The sequence below is a fragment of the Stylophora pistillata genome, chromosome 13 (assembly GCF_964205215.1).
Source record: "Stylophora pistillata chromosome 13, jaStyPist1.2, whole genome shotgun sequence".
Taxonomy (NCBI): domain Eukaryota; kingdom Metazoa; phylum Cnidaria; class Anthozoa; order Scleractinia; family Pocilloporidae; genus Stylophora; species Stylophora pistillata.
The window spans coordinates 15,270,903-15,291,614 of record NC_142531.1 but is presented as its reverse complement, the minus strand read 5'-3'; the positions used below and the strand labels follow the sequence as shown (position 1 = coordinate 15,291,614).

General features: G+C 37.5%; 2 protein-coding genes across 3 annotated transcripts in view; one reads left to right on the top strand and one right to left on the bottom strand.

The window, feature by feature from the left end:
• LOC111321848 (uncharacterized) overlaps positions 1-2,848 on the top strand; it is a 4,548-nt gene extending 1,700 nt beyond the window's left edge. Inside the window, exons 3-4 of the mRNA XM_088743175.1 lie at positions 1,968-2,081; positions 2,504-2,848. Of these exons, the coding sequence (XP_088599301.1) occupies positions 1,968-2,081; positions 2,504-2,576 (187 nt within the window). The 3' untranslated portion in view covers positions 2,577-2,848. The remainder of the gene's footprint in view (positions 1-1,967; positions 2,082-2,503) is intronic.
• Positions 2,849-4,152: 1,304 nt separating this feature from the next.
• Positions 4,153-20,684, bottom strand: LOC111321830 (rabphilin-3A). 2 transcript variants are annotated; one of them, XM_022924807.2, is made up of 17 exons: positions 20,309-20,684; positions 19,529-19,675; positions 16,802-16,928; positions 15,390-15,476; positions 14,518-14,607; positions 14,275-14,365; positions 12,813-13,124; positions 12,153-12,368; positions 10,610-10,686; positions 10,402-10,476; positions 9,547-9,656; positions 9,327-9,453; positions 9,100-9,114; positions 8,497-8,639; positions 7,863-7,944; positions 6,839-6,935; positions 4,153-5,958 (listed from the first exon to the last, which is right to left on the bottom strand). In XM_022924807.2, exons 1-17 carry the CDS (start codon positions 20,380-20,382, stop codon positions 5,828-5,830), a joined length of 2,001 nt encoding a protein of 666 aa, XP_022780542.2. In that variant the 5' UTR covers positions 20,383-20,684; the 3' UTR covers positions 4,153-5,827. The 2 variants fall into 2 exon arrangements, with proteins under 2 accessions (XP_022780542.2, XP_022780541.2); XM_022924806.2 differs by lacking the exon at positions 20,309-20,684 and adding an exon at positions 19,902-20,184.
• Positions 20,685-20,712: the final 28 nt, after the last annotated feature.

Genomic DNA, 20,712 nt, shown 5'->3' with positions numbered 1-20,712 from the left:
TGTGATGTAGGGATGTAGGGATGTAGGGATGCAGGGATGTAGGGTTGTAGGGTTGTAGGGATGTAGGGATGTAGGGTTGTAGGGATGTAAGGATGAAGGGTTGTAGGGATGTAGGGCTGTAGGGATGTAGGGATGTAGGATGACTCGTCTAGTAATCTGTCTGTCAAGTAAGCCACAATGATCAGAACTCTAACACGACGCGTGTAACTAGTATGCAATACGACAAACAGCTTATCCGACGAGAACAAATACCTTTACCGTGTTTTTTCAAAGAACAACTACAACGACGACTTCATCCGACGAAACACTCACCGACCCACTACCACTACCGAAACAAACGACACCGCAACTCCTACGACTACAGCAACCATACCGTACATAAAAGGCATGTCTGAGAACATCTCGTGCATCTTACAACCCTTCAATATCCGCGTCGCCCACAAACCCATCACCACACTACGTCGGTTACTAACCAACGTTAAAGACAGGGCGAACCGAGGAACACACTGGGAGCGATTTATAAGATCAATTGCTCCGACTGCCAAGCCTCCTACAGCGGAGAGACTGGCAGAAACCTCGCAACAAGACTGATTGAACACAGACGGGCGACGAGGAAGGGTGATGTCAACAATCACATTGCTGAACATCATCGACTTATGAACTACAATATTGACTGGGATTCTGCGCAATACCTAACCTACAGCACTAACTACTTTCAACGACTAACTCTGGAAAGCTGGTTTACTAACTTAGAACAGACTGCTAAACAGGTGTCAACTACTACCGGCTTCATACAAACGACTCATTCACGACATTAACATTACAAACAAACCAAACAGAACTACCTAACTCTACCGACGGATCGAAACAGACCAATCACGACCGACTTACGCCACTTGAGTTTTACAAGAACATCACGGCAAAACTGAACAATCATTGGACTAAGAACATTCTACTGACAACAACTATTCACTTAACTCTGATGGCGACTTTCGCACAGGTTGTCGAAACGTCAGTCACTACCACCGACAACAGTCCCTCTCAGGACTACTACACTCACCCGGACGATCATACTACACTTTGACATTTTTGGTTTCCGTTTAATATACTCTTAGTATATTCTTAATATATTCTTAATATATTCTTAATTTATTCTTAATATATTCTTAATATATTCTCACCTCAGTATCGCAGCCCGGTAAATATCAACAACTATTCACCTCCGCTTCGCTGAATAATTGTTAAAAGAATCATTTAGCGAAGCGGTAAAAAGTATATAAAAATATGATGCATAATTGTGTCTCGCGATGTCTCATTATAGATCGGTGGAGAAACGAAAAAAATTAGCCACTACATTGTGAAACAAATAACCCTACCTCATATAAAAAGTGTGTTCACCACGATTACAAACCACAACTTTTTTTTGGGATATTACATTAACTGTTACGGCATGTGAAAATCAGCTAAGCTTTAAACTAGATTGGGCTATAATGCGTCGTTTTGAGCACAGCCAGATTAGACCATAGGGTTTATCGCACGAGGTGATACTTAAAAGTGGGATTTTTGAGGAAGTGAACGTCTCTGATGATGAGATGGCAGGTATAACACAGGTCCTTCCTTGAGGAGGAGCTACGTGTATTCAAAGAGTGAAACACAGCATTAAAATAACAAATCATTGCCATTGAAATAGCGACTCTATGTGGATAACTGCAGCAAGGGTTACCTTTAATCCACATCAGTTGAATTATTTAAGACTATTTTATCATTTCATATCGAGGGATGTTCATTTCCTTTATAGCCATTACCACAAGTATTGACAGTCGGGCATGAGACAAAGATGCAGGGATGCCACTAAACCTCAAAGTTCGTATGCTTTTTCAAGCTGCAGTTTATTTTAATAAAAATATCAAAGACCAATTCTCAGAATAAAATATGACTCAGAGGAGTATGGAAATTACTTTCCACAGGGAGAGGTCCAAAGGAAAGAAGAAACGAAGAAAGAGGAAAAAGAAAGAAACATTACAAAGTGTTACTGAAGACGACCTTGCTATTCTATATTACAGGGAAATACCCAGCTATGGGTGTGTAAAAGTTTCGTTGACTATACGTGATCAACCATTAAACAAGAGAAATTAACAAGCCAACACGCAAGATGTAAAAGTAGAAAGAATAAAATTGGACAGCTCAGACAGCTTTTAGACAAAAATACATGCACGGCATATTAGATTCAAGTGATTGTTTGTTACAGATGGACATTCTATGCTAAGAATTTCTTAAAATGTCATATACTTTAGCACTCTAAGTGAAATGATAAAAGGAAAAAACAACCAACATGGAAAGACTGGCTAAAAAAGATCAAGCTATATGAAGTTTCAAGGCAGTTTACACAATGCTAACCTCAGAATCACGTGGTATTGCAAGATGTGGTGAATTACAAATCGCGACAGACAACTGTTAGTTTGGAATATATAGGTCATAATAATCTGACATCTGTTTGTTACAGGGAAAGGTCTAAGGTCAAGAAGAGAAAAAGAAGACTAAAACTGGAAGGAGAACAAGAAAAAGAAACATTTTGAAACAGAATTTATCAAAATGTTTTGTCAGCACGTGATTGGGCTATAGGCATCACGTGACCAAAACTGCGATGACTGATGATATTAACATTTAAAGTAAACGTTTGGAAATGGTCCATTAGTGGAGAGTTTTCAAAATTTGTTTGAAAAAAAACTGAAAATCAAATGATACTGCCGTAATTTGTTCTACGTAAATAAACGAAAAATACGTACGAAATACAGACGCGTTGTTGAAGATTTAATTTCTAAATAAAACGTAACCTCTTGTAAGCGCTGTTCTGTTTGTTGAATATTTGCAGCTATTACGTAGGCCAAACATACCCTTTAGAACCCCTTGAGCCGTGATTCCTTTCAAAATCTTGCCAGTGCAGTTGGTTGATGTACTTTGCCTGAGTTACTGGGAAAAATGAAGTCGCATTTTGTTATCATTTTGAGCTAAACCATTTTGGACCACTTGTCGCTCTAACGACTGCAGATTTTTTTTCTTTTAATAGAGTCAATCGGTAATCAGGGACGCGTTTTCGGACGGTGCATTTGTAAAATGAACATTGACAAAAAGGACTTTGATTAGGTAATTACCTTCGTTCTAATTTAAAGTAGCTGGAGTTCTCTTTTGTTTCATTATCGAGTTTACCCCCATGTTTTTCGTATGATATTGTTCGCAGTTTGAATCGCTCACGTAGCTAGTTGTTCCTGTTTGAACCGGTTTACAATGATACCCTTTTTAGAGAACGCTCCTCTTACTATATCGGAGTTGGAGTGTTTTCCTAAAGTTTTGTCTGTTCGAGTTACGCAACGTCGGAGCTTCTTTACGCCTTTAAAACAAGATCCGATGTAAGCTACAGTCTATTGCATTCCGGTTTGTTTTCCTTTCGATTCCCTTCCTCTTACAATTAGTTTTGGCACTTTTCCTTAACCTGTACATTGTGATTTTCCCCTTTTGGTTTTCACCGCACGTGTACAATATTCAAACGAGTCGATGATCAGATTAAATGCTGTTGAATAAACTTATGTTGTCTATTTTTGCACTATGGTTAGCACCTCCCGAACTCCAGTGCACCAAGCCCCGCACCCGCTGCACTGGGTACGCGACAGCAGTGCAATAATAACATATTTCGCTGACTCATGCTATAAAAACAACACCCCTTTTATGACCTTCCATTGAATTCTCTGTCACCTTTGTGGGCCGAAGTCTTATTCATAACTCTAAATGAAAGGGAAAGAAGTACGGGTCAAAACCAGTTCATCCTGTTTTATTCTTGGAATCATGAGCGTAAGACATGTCGATCTAGCTACTATGTGCGCAGAGTGCAACACCTGAAGGAGTGTTTCCCTTCAGAATGGTGGAAGAAAATAGAGCGATTTGGTGGTGTTACTAACTCATCTGGAGCAAAGGATAATTTGCCTTAGGCCGAGGCAACAAGCTTGCACGTCGCCCCGAAGCATGGTTGCCTGTTTAATTAAGGTTTTATAAGTATATTTCCATAAGTAACAAAGCTTAGAGGTGCGACGGCTCGAGTATCAAAATGCAGCAGTCAAGCGACTTAGATTCAGGTCTAATGCAATAACCACAGCCTGGTTGACTCCTTCTTTTTTTAATTCCATCCATTATTATATAGCTAACGGTTTTACATATATTAAGTTAATACCTAAGATTACATTTTAAAATTTCCAATATACTATTGTTATACAACTTTTTAAATTACTATGCTACTGTTTTTCTTTTAACAAGGCCAAAGGGAATATAAAAGCCTTTTTCAAAAATCAGTCGCTTTCCGCCTTATTGTTTAGCCAGTGGTGTCCATCAGTCTCTCTACTAATGATACAACTGACATATGACATTAAAGGGCGTATATAAACAGAAAAGTATATTTTTTCCTTATATGATGAGCATACAATATGGAGTAAGATCTAGATCAGCAAAACGTATTCTTATTTTTAGTTAAAAGTAACGAAATTTACCGATATGACAAATATAAATAATTCTCCCACTCCCCCTCCTCAATACATAGAGGCTTGTAGGGGGTCAGTCATCATTCATCGCCAGGTCTAGGGGGGAGGTTAGAGGATTTTGGAGATCACATGGTTTTCTAAGAGAACGAACGGGGGAGGAGGGAGGAATCAGTTGTAACTGACAGAGCGTAAAGGGGGACCATAAAAAATTGACTGTTAATGAGGAGTGACCAAAAGAATTCCACGGAGCGAGGGGGAGGGGGGGGGGCGGGCGGGGGCATCAGGTTATTATTTTGTAACAAAACCAAAATCATCTGATCCCCCCTTTCGTTAAATAGTGACCACTCTCTAAGGAGTATTAAGCGTGACGTAAACGCATGAAATTATTAACATCTTAAAAACGTCTTGGAACCTTTTGACTTTGTTGAACTCAGTGGCCAATTCATATTGAAGTCATTAGTGTACTCCTACTGAGCTGGGAATCCCTCGTAACCAAGGGAATTTTAGGTCCAAATTGAGTGTGTTTTCGTCGCATTCTAGGATATGTTTCTATTTGGGAGAAATGGCTTGTGGAAAGTTTTACTTAAATTTCTTAGAATTCTGTCAAATTAATTCCTTGTTTTTGTTTGTTAGTTTGACTCTGCGATTTAAATGAAAAATGTCAAAATTCGAGAACAATTAACAAAAATAAATATCGGTTACATAACTAAACTTTGCCTGTCTTGACCATCCAGTTCTAGGAGGGAGATAAATTCAAGAGTACAGGGAGTTTACAATTAAACTGATTTGACTAGTCAGTTTAATCAATTCAAAAATAAAAGGCCTCTTTTGTCTCAAAGTTTCTCTAATTTGATAAAAATTCCGAAATAGATCAGGAGTCGGCAACTCGAGCAAGCCGTTCAATTGTATGTCCAGAGCAATCAAGGATTGCTCCACTTTCTCAACCAATCAGAGTAAAAACCAAAACTTATCAAGACTCGGTCACCCGCGTTTTCCCGCGCTTCACTCAGACAGTGTTTTTTTTTTTTTTCACTTTGAGTTCTTACTGGCTGCTTGTGATAACTTCCTTTCATCTAATTGGCTGTTGTGATTACTTCTGTTTTGCTTTCATAACACTCGATCAAAAACTACTCTAGAGGCAGGCATCGCTAGCTTTAACCCTTGGTCTCTGCAGTCTCCATTTCAAAGTGTTGAATATCACACGAGAAGTAAATATCAATAGTGCTGGGTGAACGGTCGTGACATTGGGTAACGCAACTCACATGAGACTTCTAATTTTTGCTGTCACTGAACGCGACGTCTTATTCCTGCTCGTGATTCGTTAATTTTTCCAGCGTGTGCCAATAAGTGTGCGCTTGGTTTGGATTCTTCAGCATGGCGTACCAGTGCATCAATGCACTTCCGGTTGAGTTAATATCCAGAACAACTCCACCTGAGAAAGACACGCCCTTGTTCAATTTTAAATTTGTTTCACTTTGTCGAAAGGGTAATGGGCACTGGGTAAGGGAAATTCTCAAAAAAGTGCCGAAGGCAATTTTGGAATTGTGATGGTAAAACTTTACTGAGCCATTTGAATGGTCTAAAAATACTCGCGTCACCTTCTAATCCAACCAGATGATAAATTCCCAGTGGTGACCCACATCTTCCCGCTAATTGCACCTACTTTAGTTATCATTGGCTCGTGTTTTAAAAGTCAATCGATCAAGCAACTCTCTTTCCTCTTGATACATATGCAAAACTGATTTCCAATGATTTCTCCCCATGAAATGATGTAAAAGGGACTACCATCCTTGAGTGCGAAGCAGCAATATCCATCATAGCTTTACGCCACAGGGGGAGGGGGCAAGTGTAAGTTACACGGCTTTACCAATTGATGGCTTCGTAAGCTGATACAAGGTAAAAATCCGATGCAAGCCTGTTAGCCCACTCAGCCGGAGCTTATCTTGGATTCCAAATAGCATGGAGCGACTAGGAGTATCACTTCTCCCCCATGGATGGAATGCTAATTCATCGCAAGATTAACCCCCCGCCCCCTATATTTCAACAGGCTCCCGTCAATTTTCCGGTTCCCATTTATACTCCTGGGTTTAGGGAGGCACTGTGAGAGTAAAGCGTTTTTCCCAACAACATAATACGATGACCAGGCCAGGTCTCGAACCCAGACCTCTCTACCGAGAGTCCAGTGCACTGAGCATTCGGCCACTGTGTCTTCCACCTCTGAAAAGCCGATACATGAGCGATTCTAAAATCTTCCAATTCAGCAAGCGCAACTGTCACTATGCAAACAGTACGGAAAACGCAGACTCTCTTACCTATAAAATCATTACTTTTTCCAACATCATGATCCCATACTGTTAATTCTAAACTTTTCTTCGCGAGGTCACTGTGTGTGATATCATATGCAAACTCCTGTTGAGACGAAAAATAATGAACAAAGATCCTATTTTCTTCACTGATATTGCACTATCACTCTCCATTCAAAGCAACTGAAAGGCTTCACGAGGGATGAGGCTGTTTTGATATTAGAGCCTTACTTTCGATAAATGTTTTCCCTGATAAATGCAGTTGTAACGAAATATTGTTTTCTATTAATATGACATCCAAAACATCTATCATTCATTTTAGCAAAGAATACAAGTTAAGAATACTCATCGAAAAAGTATCTATAAAATCGTTAAAAAAAAAACTGGCAGGAGGACAAATTTCTTGACTTTTCATAATACCCTTTATCTTTCAGTCTGGTTGTTAGGCCACCTATCAAAAGTAGCAATTTTCATCCCATACAAGGGTTTCTTTGAAAACCTCCTTTTTAATAAAATTGGAGAGGTGGCCAAATGCCACGAAGTACATCTTCAAGGTGGGATTTCCCAAGGATCATAACTTTCTACCCACAAATTCCACAATTAGATCATATTGAATCGAAAAGTTTAGCCCATGGAGGCGAAGTTTCTTTTTAGAGTAAAGCAGACATGATCCAGAACTTCATTACTCATCAAAAAAGACGGTTGTAGAAGGCTTTAGAGTAGGTTTCAATTGAGTGTCGATGGAAATTCGGGATTGCATTGGTTTTTCTTTACTTTGCTCGGTGATTGGTCCAGAAAACTCACGCTACTCTATCAACCAATCAGACGCAAATCTAACACTAGTCACGACTCACGACTCGGTTACCCACATTTTCCCGCGCTTTGGGGAGTTTGGCTGGTTTTAACTTTGAGTTCTAATTGGATCTCACAGGCATTTTCCTTTCCTCCGATTGGCCGTTGTATTTACTTTGGTCTTGGTTTTAACGACAGTGGATCTAAAGCGCTCTGGTTGAAGATAGCTAATAATTCTTACCTCGTTATATTCAGGATTTAGTGTCTTTCTCTTGACACTCGTTCTTCTCTTGGATTTTTTATTTATATCAGGTTTAAGGTAGCTGGAAAGATAGGAAAAATATCAAAACCAAGAAACAATATGATAACTGAAACAGAAATGGTACCAGCAACATTGTACAAAAAGCCCGATAAGATGACAACTTCCAGTCTGATTTGTTAAATCACGAGTATGATTACAGACGGAATAAGACGGTACAAAGTCTTGTTACCAATTAAACAAAACTAAGACGAAATTTGAGAAAGGAACCAGACATCGTTTAAACGTTTTAACTGTTAAAACTTGGCGAAATGCACGACAACAGAGCGCGCACATGACACATACTGTCCAGTTACACAGGCATGAGGTGTCAACTGTCCCATTACACTGACCAATTACAAGCTTGACACGTACACTGTCTTATTAATGCTCTTATTTTATAGATGGTGGTTCATCTGAATTTGTCAGCATAGCTACTATTCTTTAAAAAGTTAATTTTTTTAAAACTGTCCAACACTCGTTATCAACCCTGTACACGTGAAATAATACTACAAAAAACAAAAACAAAAAAACAAAAAAAAAAACAAAAAAAAAACACCGACTACTTGACACTCACCATTTGACATAAGGATCTGAATAACCATTGGCGTCCATGCTTGCCAAACCGGCGCAGCGAATCACACCGACTATAAGTTGATTTTTTTGTGATTTGAACTTCAGAGACAGTTGCAGACGTCCAAGATCAGGCTCTGGAGATTCCTGTATAAATCATCGACCGTTTAAGTGGGTTTAATGCTATTGAAGTACGGTACACTTCTTTTCTCCGCTCCTTATTGCCAGGGTCAGAACACTTCAAGACCTCACCCAGTTTTGAAATCATTGAATTTATTTATTTTTCATGTGACTTTTTCATCTTTTTTTTTTTAGAAAAGTTGGTACAACTACTTGTTTATCTTAAAGAAACAATGATTTGGTTTTTCGTTTCGTTTCCGTTTCGTTTCCGTTTATCGATATAATTAACAACGAAAGTAAATGAATTAGAAATGCTGTCAAGGTAGACCTGGAAAAAAAAGACACTGAGGAGACGGTTGATGCCAGCCCATTCTAAACTCGCTTATGGCGGAGTAGTCCGCCTTATTTGCCTTCGACGTATTTGAAGGAGATGCACGGGCTATAAGAAAAACGTAATTGTTCACTACGGAGAAAAAGAGGTACCTACCCGTCCTTCTTCAATCTGTTCCAAGATACAAATAATTTATGATCACACAGGTATAGGGGCCCAAAGACACACAGATATGAAAGAAAGAATGTAATGCCGCGTGATTTAAATCTAAAACAAGTACACGAAAAACTGCATAAAGAAATATATAACAGAAATATATAACAGAAATATATACTGAACAGAAATATATAACAGAAATATATAACAACAATTTCCATACTTACAGAACCTCTAGAAACTAGTGACCTTTTCAAAGACTGAGAAGGTTTACTGTGGAAAATCTTTAGAGCCACGCAAGTCTCTCCAATGAAATTGTTGCGACCAAGTTTATCTTCGTCCAAAACTTGAAGTCTGAGAAAAGGATAAAAATGCAATGATATGTTTCATAAAATGAATGACTGACAATACTCTCATATTTATTTTAAAGAGTTAAGTGATGTGTACCTGAGAGACTTCTTTGAAATATCATCATCTGTGATCCCATGATAAACCAATATTTCATCAAATTTCGGATTCAAAGTCTTGTACTTGGTACGAGTCCTTAATTTGTTACTCTACAAATGAAATTGAAGAAGTTTCACTGCACAGAAAGCCTCAAATATATTCGTTTAGCGTAAAACCATCAACTGGTCATCATAAATTTGATGATTTCTTCTAAACGAAATAAATCAGCCAATAGAGCAGTTTTCAGTCGAGTATCGGATGTAATACAGCATTGCTCTGCAACTGACTTCGCTTTACTTCGCTCTGTGATTGCTACAGAAAACCCACGCCACTTTCTTAACCAATTACATTCAAAACTTAAAACTAATCGCCATTTGGGCACTCGCGTTTTCCCGCGCTTTCAGCAATTTGCTCCTTCAACTTTGAGTTCTCATTGGCTCTTTTTAATATCTTCCTTTCTTCTGATTGGCTATCGTAACTACTATGGATTTGGGCTTGACGACTCTCCATCAAAGAGCGCTCATTAAATTATTTTTTCAATTTCTATCGCCTCTCACGGCAGACTAAACTAAGAAAGAGGGTTCGCGAATTGCCTAGTGGTTCTTTAATGATGGTTACAACGTGACGCTTTCGGAGGAGCATTGAAAGGGAAACCTTATTAGCATTAACAGATTTTCAAATAACAAATAGCGTGCGGTCAGATACACTCTCGGCCTCTCTGTTCCCTTGGTTCATGATAAGTCACAACTTATTTTTTAAAAAGAAGTAGACCCTCTGAAGACTATTTTTAATTGTTTTTATGTTTGAATTTGGTAATAGCGGCAGTCAATACTACAATATCTTCATCAAGTGTACCTTACTAGCACCGGGAAGAAGGTGAATTTTAACATAAGGGTCGGATGTTCCGCTGGAATCCATGGCTTTCAGGCTCTGTAAATAACAACTACCATCAGCATTGCTTTGAAAATTATCCCCCACTAACATATACTAACAAAATACATAAAATGTCCATGTAAAGCTGTATGATTTTTGGCTGATATGGTAGCTCAGATGTGAAACTCACCTTGGCACAAACAACTGTCACCTGAAGCTGACTGTGCTGTTTGTTATAATGAATATCAAATTCCAATGTTCCCAGTCCTAATAAATAAAAGAAAAAATTGGGTCATCCTTAGTAAAGCATTGGTTACAACCCTCTGGTAGACAGAAGACAGATCACTATAGTCTCTCAAATTAAAAGCTAGAATCCTTAAGTTACTTTGATGAACATTTTAACTGCCACTCCTTGTAACTGCCACTCCTTGTAACTGCCACTCTTTATCAATTACATATCCCGTAAGGAGTGCATCACCAGCAATACTCCTTTTAAAATAAGAAACAATAGCTCAGATTTATTAATTTGGACATCCACTGCATGGCTCTTCTCCTGCACTGTGGCCATAATGATTTGGAATTTGGACAGATGCTTTTTGTGGAGGGGGGTAACTAGAAAAACCAAGGGAAAAAAAAAACCTGGGGTGAAGAAAAAGTGCACAGCATGTCAGAGGACTGTTTGAGGTCCACACAAAAACTGAATTCTTGAAATTCAATTCATGCAAGTTCTCTTAAGACATGACACATGCACCGAGATTTATAAACCCTAGTGTGATGCAAAGAAAGGTGAGGAAATGGAAGTAACATAATAGTAGTTATATAATAAGCAGAATTATGAACCCATCTTGGATGGTTCTCAGTCATAATCCATGGGAGGATAGATGCATAGATGACTTCACCATTGAAAGTATTTCCCTTCTCTTGTTAGTATAGGTAATCACATGATTTTGAGTGCAATTTGGAATAAATAAGCACAAGTAAATTTTTTCAAAGACTAACAAAACTGCATGAGCCCGTAGGGCAAGTGCAATTTGTGGTCTTTGAAAAAATTTACAAGTGCTTATTTATTCCAAATTGCACAAGAAAATCATGTGATTATCTTTTAATAATATACATGAAAAAATACGAGGTACCTTCGCATAACTACGCAGAAGAAAAGTGCACGCATCACATGCAAAAATAATTTATTCAAACCCTGCAAGTGACATTGACCTTGACATTGACCTTGACATTGACATTGACCAATCATTCTGACCAATCAGAATGTCTGGTTTGTTTCTTTCTTTGCACTGAATTAACTCTCTTCTGCACTGAATTAACTGAAAACTGCATTCATCTTAACCAATCAGAACTGAGAAATTTTTTCATGTACATTATCATATGTAAAACAAATAGATTCCATATTGATGCGTGTCTGTTCAGTGATTGATCACGGAAGACATCAAAATGTGGTAGGAACATCCCTGACACACCCAGCCATGCCTCATGTGCTACATTTTTTATCTTACCACATTTTTTATCTTACCACATTTTTTATCTTACCACATTTTTTTTCTTACCACATTTTGACAGATCACCCATGATCTATTACTGAACAATCACATGGTAACATTGTGCACAGGCACAATGCACCTTGAAAGTCAATCGGGCTGGGTATGGAACAGAGGTTGTTCCCCCCCACAGAGTGTCTTGGAGGCTATTTTCCCACACATTTCAGTAGACTGCACACTTACCAGCATCACCAACATCCTTGTTCACAGAGGCCTCTGATTCTTTGAATGTTCTAACCAGTTCATCAATGTCTTCCTCTTCTGTGTCCTGCTTTCTTACCAGTGCCCTCACCCTTACTTCGGCTTCATCTCTCACATCTCTTACGTGACCTCTTCCAGTAAAACTACCACTTTTTTCCCTTTTGGGAGATTCTGGTTCTGTATGACTGCTGTCTGGAGCTATTCAAAAAAAAAAAAAAAGAAAACAAATTCTAGAAAAATCTGATAGAGGCTTGCCAAGCTGTTACTACCATTGGTGATGCTAATCAAGTAAGGCAGAAACAGGTTCAAATCGGACAAGTACTATTCTAGAGGCAGTAAATAAACATTACCAATGTACTAATCAGTCAAACTCATATCAACTTGGCAGTTCCTTACTGCACCCTTACACTCCTGAGATCTCAATAGTAATTCTCCTAACTGTCTGTCGTACAATACTTATGACATTAAATTGGAGAATTTGGTATTGGATCAACTATCTTACATGAAAACTGAATTAAAAAACCATCTTTGTCTTTTCAACATACCATCCTTGTACAACAGTTTCTGCAGGGATTCCTTTCTCCAAATAAAGAATTATTTATATATAATAGCATACACTAGGTGCCCTGTATAATCACTTACTGAGTTTTCCATTAGCTTGATGTAATGGGCTTGTGTGTGGCGATGATCTATGGGGCTGTTCTTCTTGTGACATTGCAAGAGTTCTCTTACGGAAGGGAGGAGGAGTATCTATATTTTCTAAAATGGCACTGCCAGGCATTGAAACTTCTGTTGATATTCGTCTTGTATAGGACATTGCCTCCTCCAAAGTTGATGATCTGCCTCTTGGAGATTTAAGTGGAGTAGAACTGTCAAACAACATTTCATCGGATGAACTGCTTGACTCCTCATCCTCTGATTGCCTCTCCTCTCTAATACCACCATCCAGATTATCTACAAATTCAAAAGTAAGGTAAACTGTTGGCACTTTCTTTACAAAAGGAGCAAAACTCAGGAGCTATGTAGCAGGTTTAATGAGCATAAAGTAAAGTAAGAGAGCTGCTTCTTCCCATGGTTAGTATGCCTGTCTATTACAGGTACAGCCCAGGGAAAAATGTTATTAGTTCCCTATTTCCCCTGTATTTGTCAAAGCCCCAATTCAATTTGAGGTGCAAACTGCAATTAAGCACAGTAGACCCCTCTCATAGCATTTTGTCAATGGGTTTCCTCAACTTCTTCTAAGTACAGTAGAAAAGGGGGTCAGTTTCTAAAGAAACTGTAGTGCTGCATCAGTGGGAAAGTCTAACAAGATAATTTGGTTTTATGGCCTAAGTGGATGATGTAAATTGGCCACCATAGAGAGTATCTAAGCTGGCATTTGAATGATTTACCATTTACGATTGACAAGATTTGCCGACAGGCAGGGAAACTGCAACAGCTTTGCGCCAATTACTGCGGGCTCAGTAACCCACCCAACCACCCCAGGGGAGGACATCCATCACACAGTAATCTTGCCTGTGGGAAATTAACGTCTCCTACCCCTAACCCTGCAGGAGACGGGACCTCCATTTATTCATCCCTATCTGAGAAGACTAGAATATCTAACTGTTTCTTGATATTATAGAAAGGCAGCATATTCTTCTCAATTATTTTAAGACCTTGAGTGTTGGTCCAGCCGGGGCTCGAACCCTCAACCTCCCGCACAACAGTCCAGCGCTCTATCCATTGAGCTAACTGGGAGGCTATAGCCCTTCGTGAGAGCTTCAGAGCTCTTCCTTCACAGTTTGCTTTGATGAAGTGCTAACACTCAAAACACCTGCTTACTAGATACTCTTTATGGTGGCCAATTTAATTTAATTATCAACTAAGCTGATAAAACCAAATTATCTTGTTGTATGTAGTACCATTTATACACCAGGGTGAAAAGCAGCACTGTAAGAATGAAGTCTTTAGACCCAGTGATGCTGTAAACCCAGACCTTTCAAACTGGAATTCAGCTATGCTAACCTTTCTGCTACTATATCCCACTTTTACATGGAGATAGAAATATTGAGTGTACGGAAGCTGAAAAATATTCACAGAGTAAATTTATTGCACAGGTTACCTTTGGATTTTGAATAACTTGTCCATGTTTGGTTGTATTTATTTGATTGTGGAAAAAAAATTTGGTCTGAGCTATTGGAAGACGTTGTGTCCTGTTAATCAATAAAATTTACATTTAATAAGGTGAATGAAACACACTTTGTGATTGGTTCTTACTTCTGATCTATTGGTGGGCAGATGCATTAATGATATCACCTTTAAAAACATTTCACCTCTTTATTCTACCAGAAATTTAAAAACTCACAGTTCTGTTGGAGGAAGTGCGTCGTCCTGTTTGAGGATATGTATATTTGGGTATGGCTTTGAAAAACCATGCACCAGTTCTTTTCCAGAGCTATAGGAAGGGAAAATATTCACCCTGCATTACACTTGAATGACTCAGAATAGAGACAACCCTTTAACTCCCATGAGTGACCAAGATACAATCTCTCCTTACAATGGCAATGCAATATTAAACAGACAGGTGATGAGAATAAAGTAAAAATATCGATTAGCAGATCATTACTTGATCTAATAGCAAATTTTTCAAACTAACATCAGAAGAACTGTATGGTAGATATAGCCCTTTCACTCTTAAGATCTCATAACTGTTATATAGTATTAATCTTAACTGCCTAAACCTCAAGAGTGACCAGCATTTAACTTTTCTTTACAGTAATACTGCTGAGAATCATTCATTAGGTAATGAGAATAAATACAAAGATCAACTAAAGAAGCTCTTGAAAGTTAAACAAATTCTCCTTGGAAATGTATAGGGAACAGTATATGGAGAATATCCATATTGATGTTAGGGTGTAAAGGGGGAACATCAAGGAGAGATTTCAGTTATCTCTGAATGATGACATCTTGACACAAAGGACTGACAAACCTCCCTGAGGGGGCCTACCCTTTTGTAAGTGAAGTATCGTGTCTTTGAAAGCAATTTGGTCCATAAATGGCTTGAAGAAATCCAAAGTCTGGCTTGATGAATTCTCCTATCCAAAGATTTGCAGTTTAAGCTCTACCAGTTTAAGGCATTTTCAAGCACTGTCTTCTCAAAGGATTGGGCCAGATAATGTTACTCATTGACAAGGGTTAATTTAACATGTCACTTGGAATGATAAATGGTATTTATACCTCTCTGTGTTCACTACACAACATACACAGCCATATGTTATCGCCATCACTGTCTTGAGTTCTTAAACCACACTTTTCACAAACACTCTGAAAAGAATTAAGACTTAGTTTCAAAAGTATATTGTACAATATGCAACTAGTAAATCAAAATCTGAGCTTAATGTCACAATCTGTCAAAGACAGATAAGACCATTGGAATTTAATAAATGTTGTTTGTCTCAATGTCAGCCCAATTAATCAACAGTCTATATCTCAAGGAAACACATGGTAAGAGATTATGGCACTTGACTCATGGAGGGACTCTGACTTCAAACCCTATTATAATGTAGCTTGTAAATTTGCACAATCAAATTCAATAGCGTGAGTGTGCTTCAATTTTCCATTATGCATGCTGGTAATGTCAGCAAACAAATGCCTTGCGAAAAAATTTTTTTCTCGTGAGTGACTTCAGCATTTTTCAAGTAAAAAACAGGAAAAACATCCGCAAAAAAGTTATAAACTAGACATGGCAACAAGCAAACAAGACGATGAAGTTCTGCCTACTTTTCCTTTGGGAATGGATTTTCTTAACTCCTGAGAAAGAACCCAGAGAAAGGGAAAACAAAACAAGCAACTCAAGACGCTAGAGTTGCTCTTGGCTATGCTTCGAGCAACTCTTACGCATTTTTCGTGCTCTCCAAACTTCCTGTATGCTTTGACATATCTCAATGAATGCACACATGTATGAACCAATTGTTAAATAACCTTCAGCCCCTGGGTGAAATGATTTTGTTCTTAACCAAATGAATGCACATTAAACAGCACTCCAAGCTGCCATTGTAATGGTAGCCATGGTGCATAGGAAAAAACCCTTGGTGAGCAACTGAAAAGCCATAATTGTCTCTTGGCAACCTGTTTGTAACATACATGTATTTATCACTTAACATTCATGTAAAAAGAAAGCGTGAGAAAAAATTTAAAGTGCTGGCTAATTTCTTCCCTCATTTTTGAGGGAAGTACCAAATGGGTTATTTTCTCAAAAGCCAAATGCTTCCACCCTTTTAACTCCTATGACTGAGCAAGACAGAATTTCTCTCTCAACTATTTCAAATAAATACAATATCGAACAGATGAATGAGAAAAAAATACATATATCAAGTAAAGGATTACTAGTTGATCTTAAACCAAATTTGTGGAACTAACATTATAAGAGTTGTGCAGCAGGAAGTCTGGAGAGTTACTATTGAGATCTTGGGAATGGAAAAAGTAATTCTAATCTGACCTTCTGTGTATCTTTTGGGAGAACAATGAGGAGAAAGACTTTTGATTTAGATTGTAATAAAACTTACCATCAAGAGTCATGTTCAACATGCAAAATAAAGAAATAAATTTCTGAAGTTGCAAAGTAACAATTTTATTTGTTTAATTTTTACCTTATCACAGATGTCACATCTCTTTGAAATAACTTTCAGTGAAAACTTGGAACCACAAAGAAGACAGGTCTCCTTTCCATCTCCAAGAGCATTGTTGTGCATGTTTTCCAACTTCTCCACAAGATGCCTTTGAAAAAGAGAAACACACTTGTTCAAAATGACTGATAAGTCACTGGTATGGTACAAAATTTTTAGCAGTTGAAATGGATAAATAATAACACTAATTAGTAGATACTAAGACAGTGGATAGCGTTAAAGGCGCGCTCTGATTGGCTGGTAAAACTCCGAACATCCTTTGCTATTTACCTCCGAGCAACTCGGGAAAAAATGGCGTCCCAGTTTACATCCTTGACAAGCAAAGAAATCACTCAAATTAACAACAGTGGTGTATATTATCTCACTGTTTTATTATATACTAAAACAACTATTCACCTCAGTGTCGGTGGTTAGCGGTGGATATTTACCTTGCCGCTTCGCGGCTCGGTAAATATCCACCACTAACCACCTCCACTTCGGTGAATAATTGTTAATTATTAAAAACTGGATCATTGGATAATGCAATTCAAGACTTTTTATTGGCTTAGCCATTATGGTATATGAGCCAATATACCATAATCTAATATCTGTACTTTGTAACATTCGGTTTCTTCTTACAAAATAAAGTCGAGAAGACTTGCCTAATATCTTGGGGGCATTTTTTTAAATAAAATAATTATTCCACTCGCACTTGTTGGATATGAGATGATTATAGCCAACTCAGTGCTATGCGCCTCATTGGCTATCTATCATCACATATCCAATGCGTGCTCATGGAATAATTGTTAAATATAAACAAAAACATTTGTAAGTTCAATAATTATCATTAATAATGATTATTATATATATGAAAAAATTTATAACTTATGCCTGCTCAAATATTAAACACATTATGATAGTAATATTTAGTTTCTCCTTTCTTTAATAACTCTGTCCTTATTTCTTGTTACAATAGCATATTAGACCGAAATATTTCTCTTTAACTCTTCAACTCCCAGTTGAGAACACAATGAGAACAGAGAAGCTCATCAGCTACAGGGTGTTACCTTGATGAACTATGAAATTCTCCTTTCTAATTTACAAGGAAATGTATGATAACCAGTTAGGAGAATAATTAATTGCATCTTGGGAATTAAATGTTTAAACTACATAAAACTACATTATAAAAAAATTAGTTAGTGTAATGATAATTTTGGAAGTAGCTAAACAGTCATAAATTTGATTTAAAGTCAGTCTCGATCTAGAGATAAACTTTTCATGCAAAGTCTTTCAAATACTTCAAAGGTATGATTCATGTCTTGAAAAAAACTATTGTGCATACTTGGCAAATACTTGTACAATGCCAAAGCAATTTTATTCATTAGGATAAAAAATGTAGAGAAAAATCTTTAAAATAAAAATATAACAAGGTTATAAACCCCTTGGGGTTGACTCATACAATCAATTGTGAATCTTTTGAGACTTTTTTAACTACAGTCAAGTTTGCAAAATCACATTATTCTCTTTTACAAGCTTTTCATTTAATGGAAAATTTCAAATAATAAAATTCACCATGAAAAACATTGTTTATGATTGAGATGATTTCTGTTACACAAAAGCATTTGCATGCATAATCTAGTACAAATTTGACTGCACTGTGTAGAAGGTTTCTTCAGTTTGACGAATTATTCTCACCATGTGGAAATCCAGCTTTTCTTTCAAGACAGTGTGATTTAATGAACAGTGGTTGTAGTGTAAATAATGGCTATTTTTTAAGATTTAACACTATTTTGTGAGTGACTGTACTGTCATTACTTGTACACTGTAACAAATTATTTATCATGACACATACTTGGGTGAGAATGGAAAAATTCAAAATTGTATATTATTAGTTTATTTAAGGGGAATGTTTGGCCTTGGGTCAGAAGGAAAGAATTTTGACCTTCCATCTTCTAATTTAGAGACTGATGGATACATGATCTTCTGTTCAATGAGATTTAGCAATTGTTACAGTGTCAACTTTGTAAACTTCTCCTCCACTCCATTCACATTATTTAAATAAAGACTGTGAAAAAGTCTGAATCAGCAGGTGTAAGATTAAGGAAGCCTTAGTCTTGCTTTTAAGGAAGAACTGACTGAGATAAAATTATTTACAATAAATAAACAAGATCTTCCTGATAATTAAGTCTTTCTAAGCACACATTCAGTACTGTATTTTTTTTTTCTCCAAAGTCAAAAAGAAAAAAAAATCAAGTCTGGTATCAAAATATGAAAAATAATTTTTGCTCTATCAGTGCTTTGGCGTCTTTCAATTGTAATATGATTAACGTAACCGATCAAGGTGATTGTGAAGTCCAATCAGGTCTCGCGAACAGGAATTTGTCATTAATCCAATGCAGCATCATTTTAATTCCATCTGACATTTTGATTTTAAGTGTTTTACTGGCGAAAAAGTTTTACCACAATAAAATGCTGGAAAAGGGCATTACGTACAAATAGATACATTATTCACCACAACGAAATGGAACGTTTTTTCAGCGAAGAAAAACAAATTACGCTTAGTATAAACATCAATTGAATGCAAATCACGGCAGACAAAGCGTTAAATTTTAATGCAAAATATATATTACATTTTCTTCCCTTTCAACACACAAAGAAAAATCATTTTTCCTGATCCCTAATGATATTTTTAGTCTGGTATAAATTACTCACCCGATACGTTCTTCTTCTGCTTGGCGAATTCTTTCTGCGCGTTCCAGAACATTTCTGATGATCTCTTGTTCGCTTTCCGTGATATCCGATTTTCTACCTGTTTTTCTCGCGGGTGCACTTGAGTGAAAAGACCATCCTGAATTCAACCTACAGAAAAAAAGGAAAATATTCGGTCGATTTAATGCATGATAGTCTGTTAATCTGAGAGATTGTAAACTGATATCGAAAGCATGCAGTCAACATAAGCTTATTTAACTATATTGTAGTGAAGGTTAGGATTAAGATCGCGCCTAATCGGAGAGCTGCAATGACAGATCGAGAGAGAGCGAGAGAGAGAGAGAGAGAGAGAGACAGAGACAATATAATAACTAACAACAAATTTTCCAAAGACTTGGGCCATCTGGTTCGAGTTTTCTTGAAAAATGTTTTCAAGACTTTCTTTGGGCGGAAACACATCGTAATTGCATGGCAGTGGCGCGGCGAGCGACAAAAGCTCAAGGTAAATGGCTGGCGACCACTGACAGCATCTCCAAACCAAAGCAGCAGTACGCACAGCAGAATCAAGGCAAATGACTGAAAAAAAAACAGGTGTTTGTGGCGAAACAAGTTTGAATTATTAAGGAACCGGAAACACAGAGATGATTCGCTGCTCTGTTATGTTCCCTGAGCGTGAGTTGATAAACAAGTACCACGTATGCAGATTTCTCCAAAGGGCTAATGAAGTTCCGTCACGGTTTAGAGAACTGTTTTTGGGCATGGTTATAAACAAAATTTACTCACTTTGCCCTTAAGGATAATTGTCGATCGTTCGGGCAGACCCATCGTTGATCATCCTCACTGGCCAATTCTCCCATTTTATGCCATACAAGCGAAGGATAAGCTAAGCGAATGTAGTGTTACGCGGGAAATCGCGTCAGTTGTCCATCGTTCTTGAATGACTGCAGTCAAATGAGCATCACACTTTCGTAAATCACCGCGCAAATTTCCTTAGTACAAAGCGAACCACAACGAAACTTGACCCGTTCAATAGAAATGCTTCCAACCATCAAATAAGTGGAAAATTCACACTCGCTTCTCAAGTCGAAACCAAAACAAAATTTTGTACAGTTCGGAAGTGTTTTCCATGACTCCCTGTACCACGTGATAAAACATCTGTGAATATTTATTATGAGAATAATTTCATT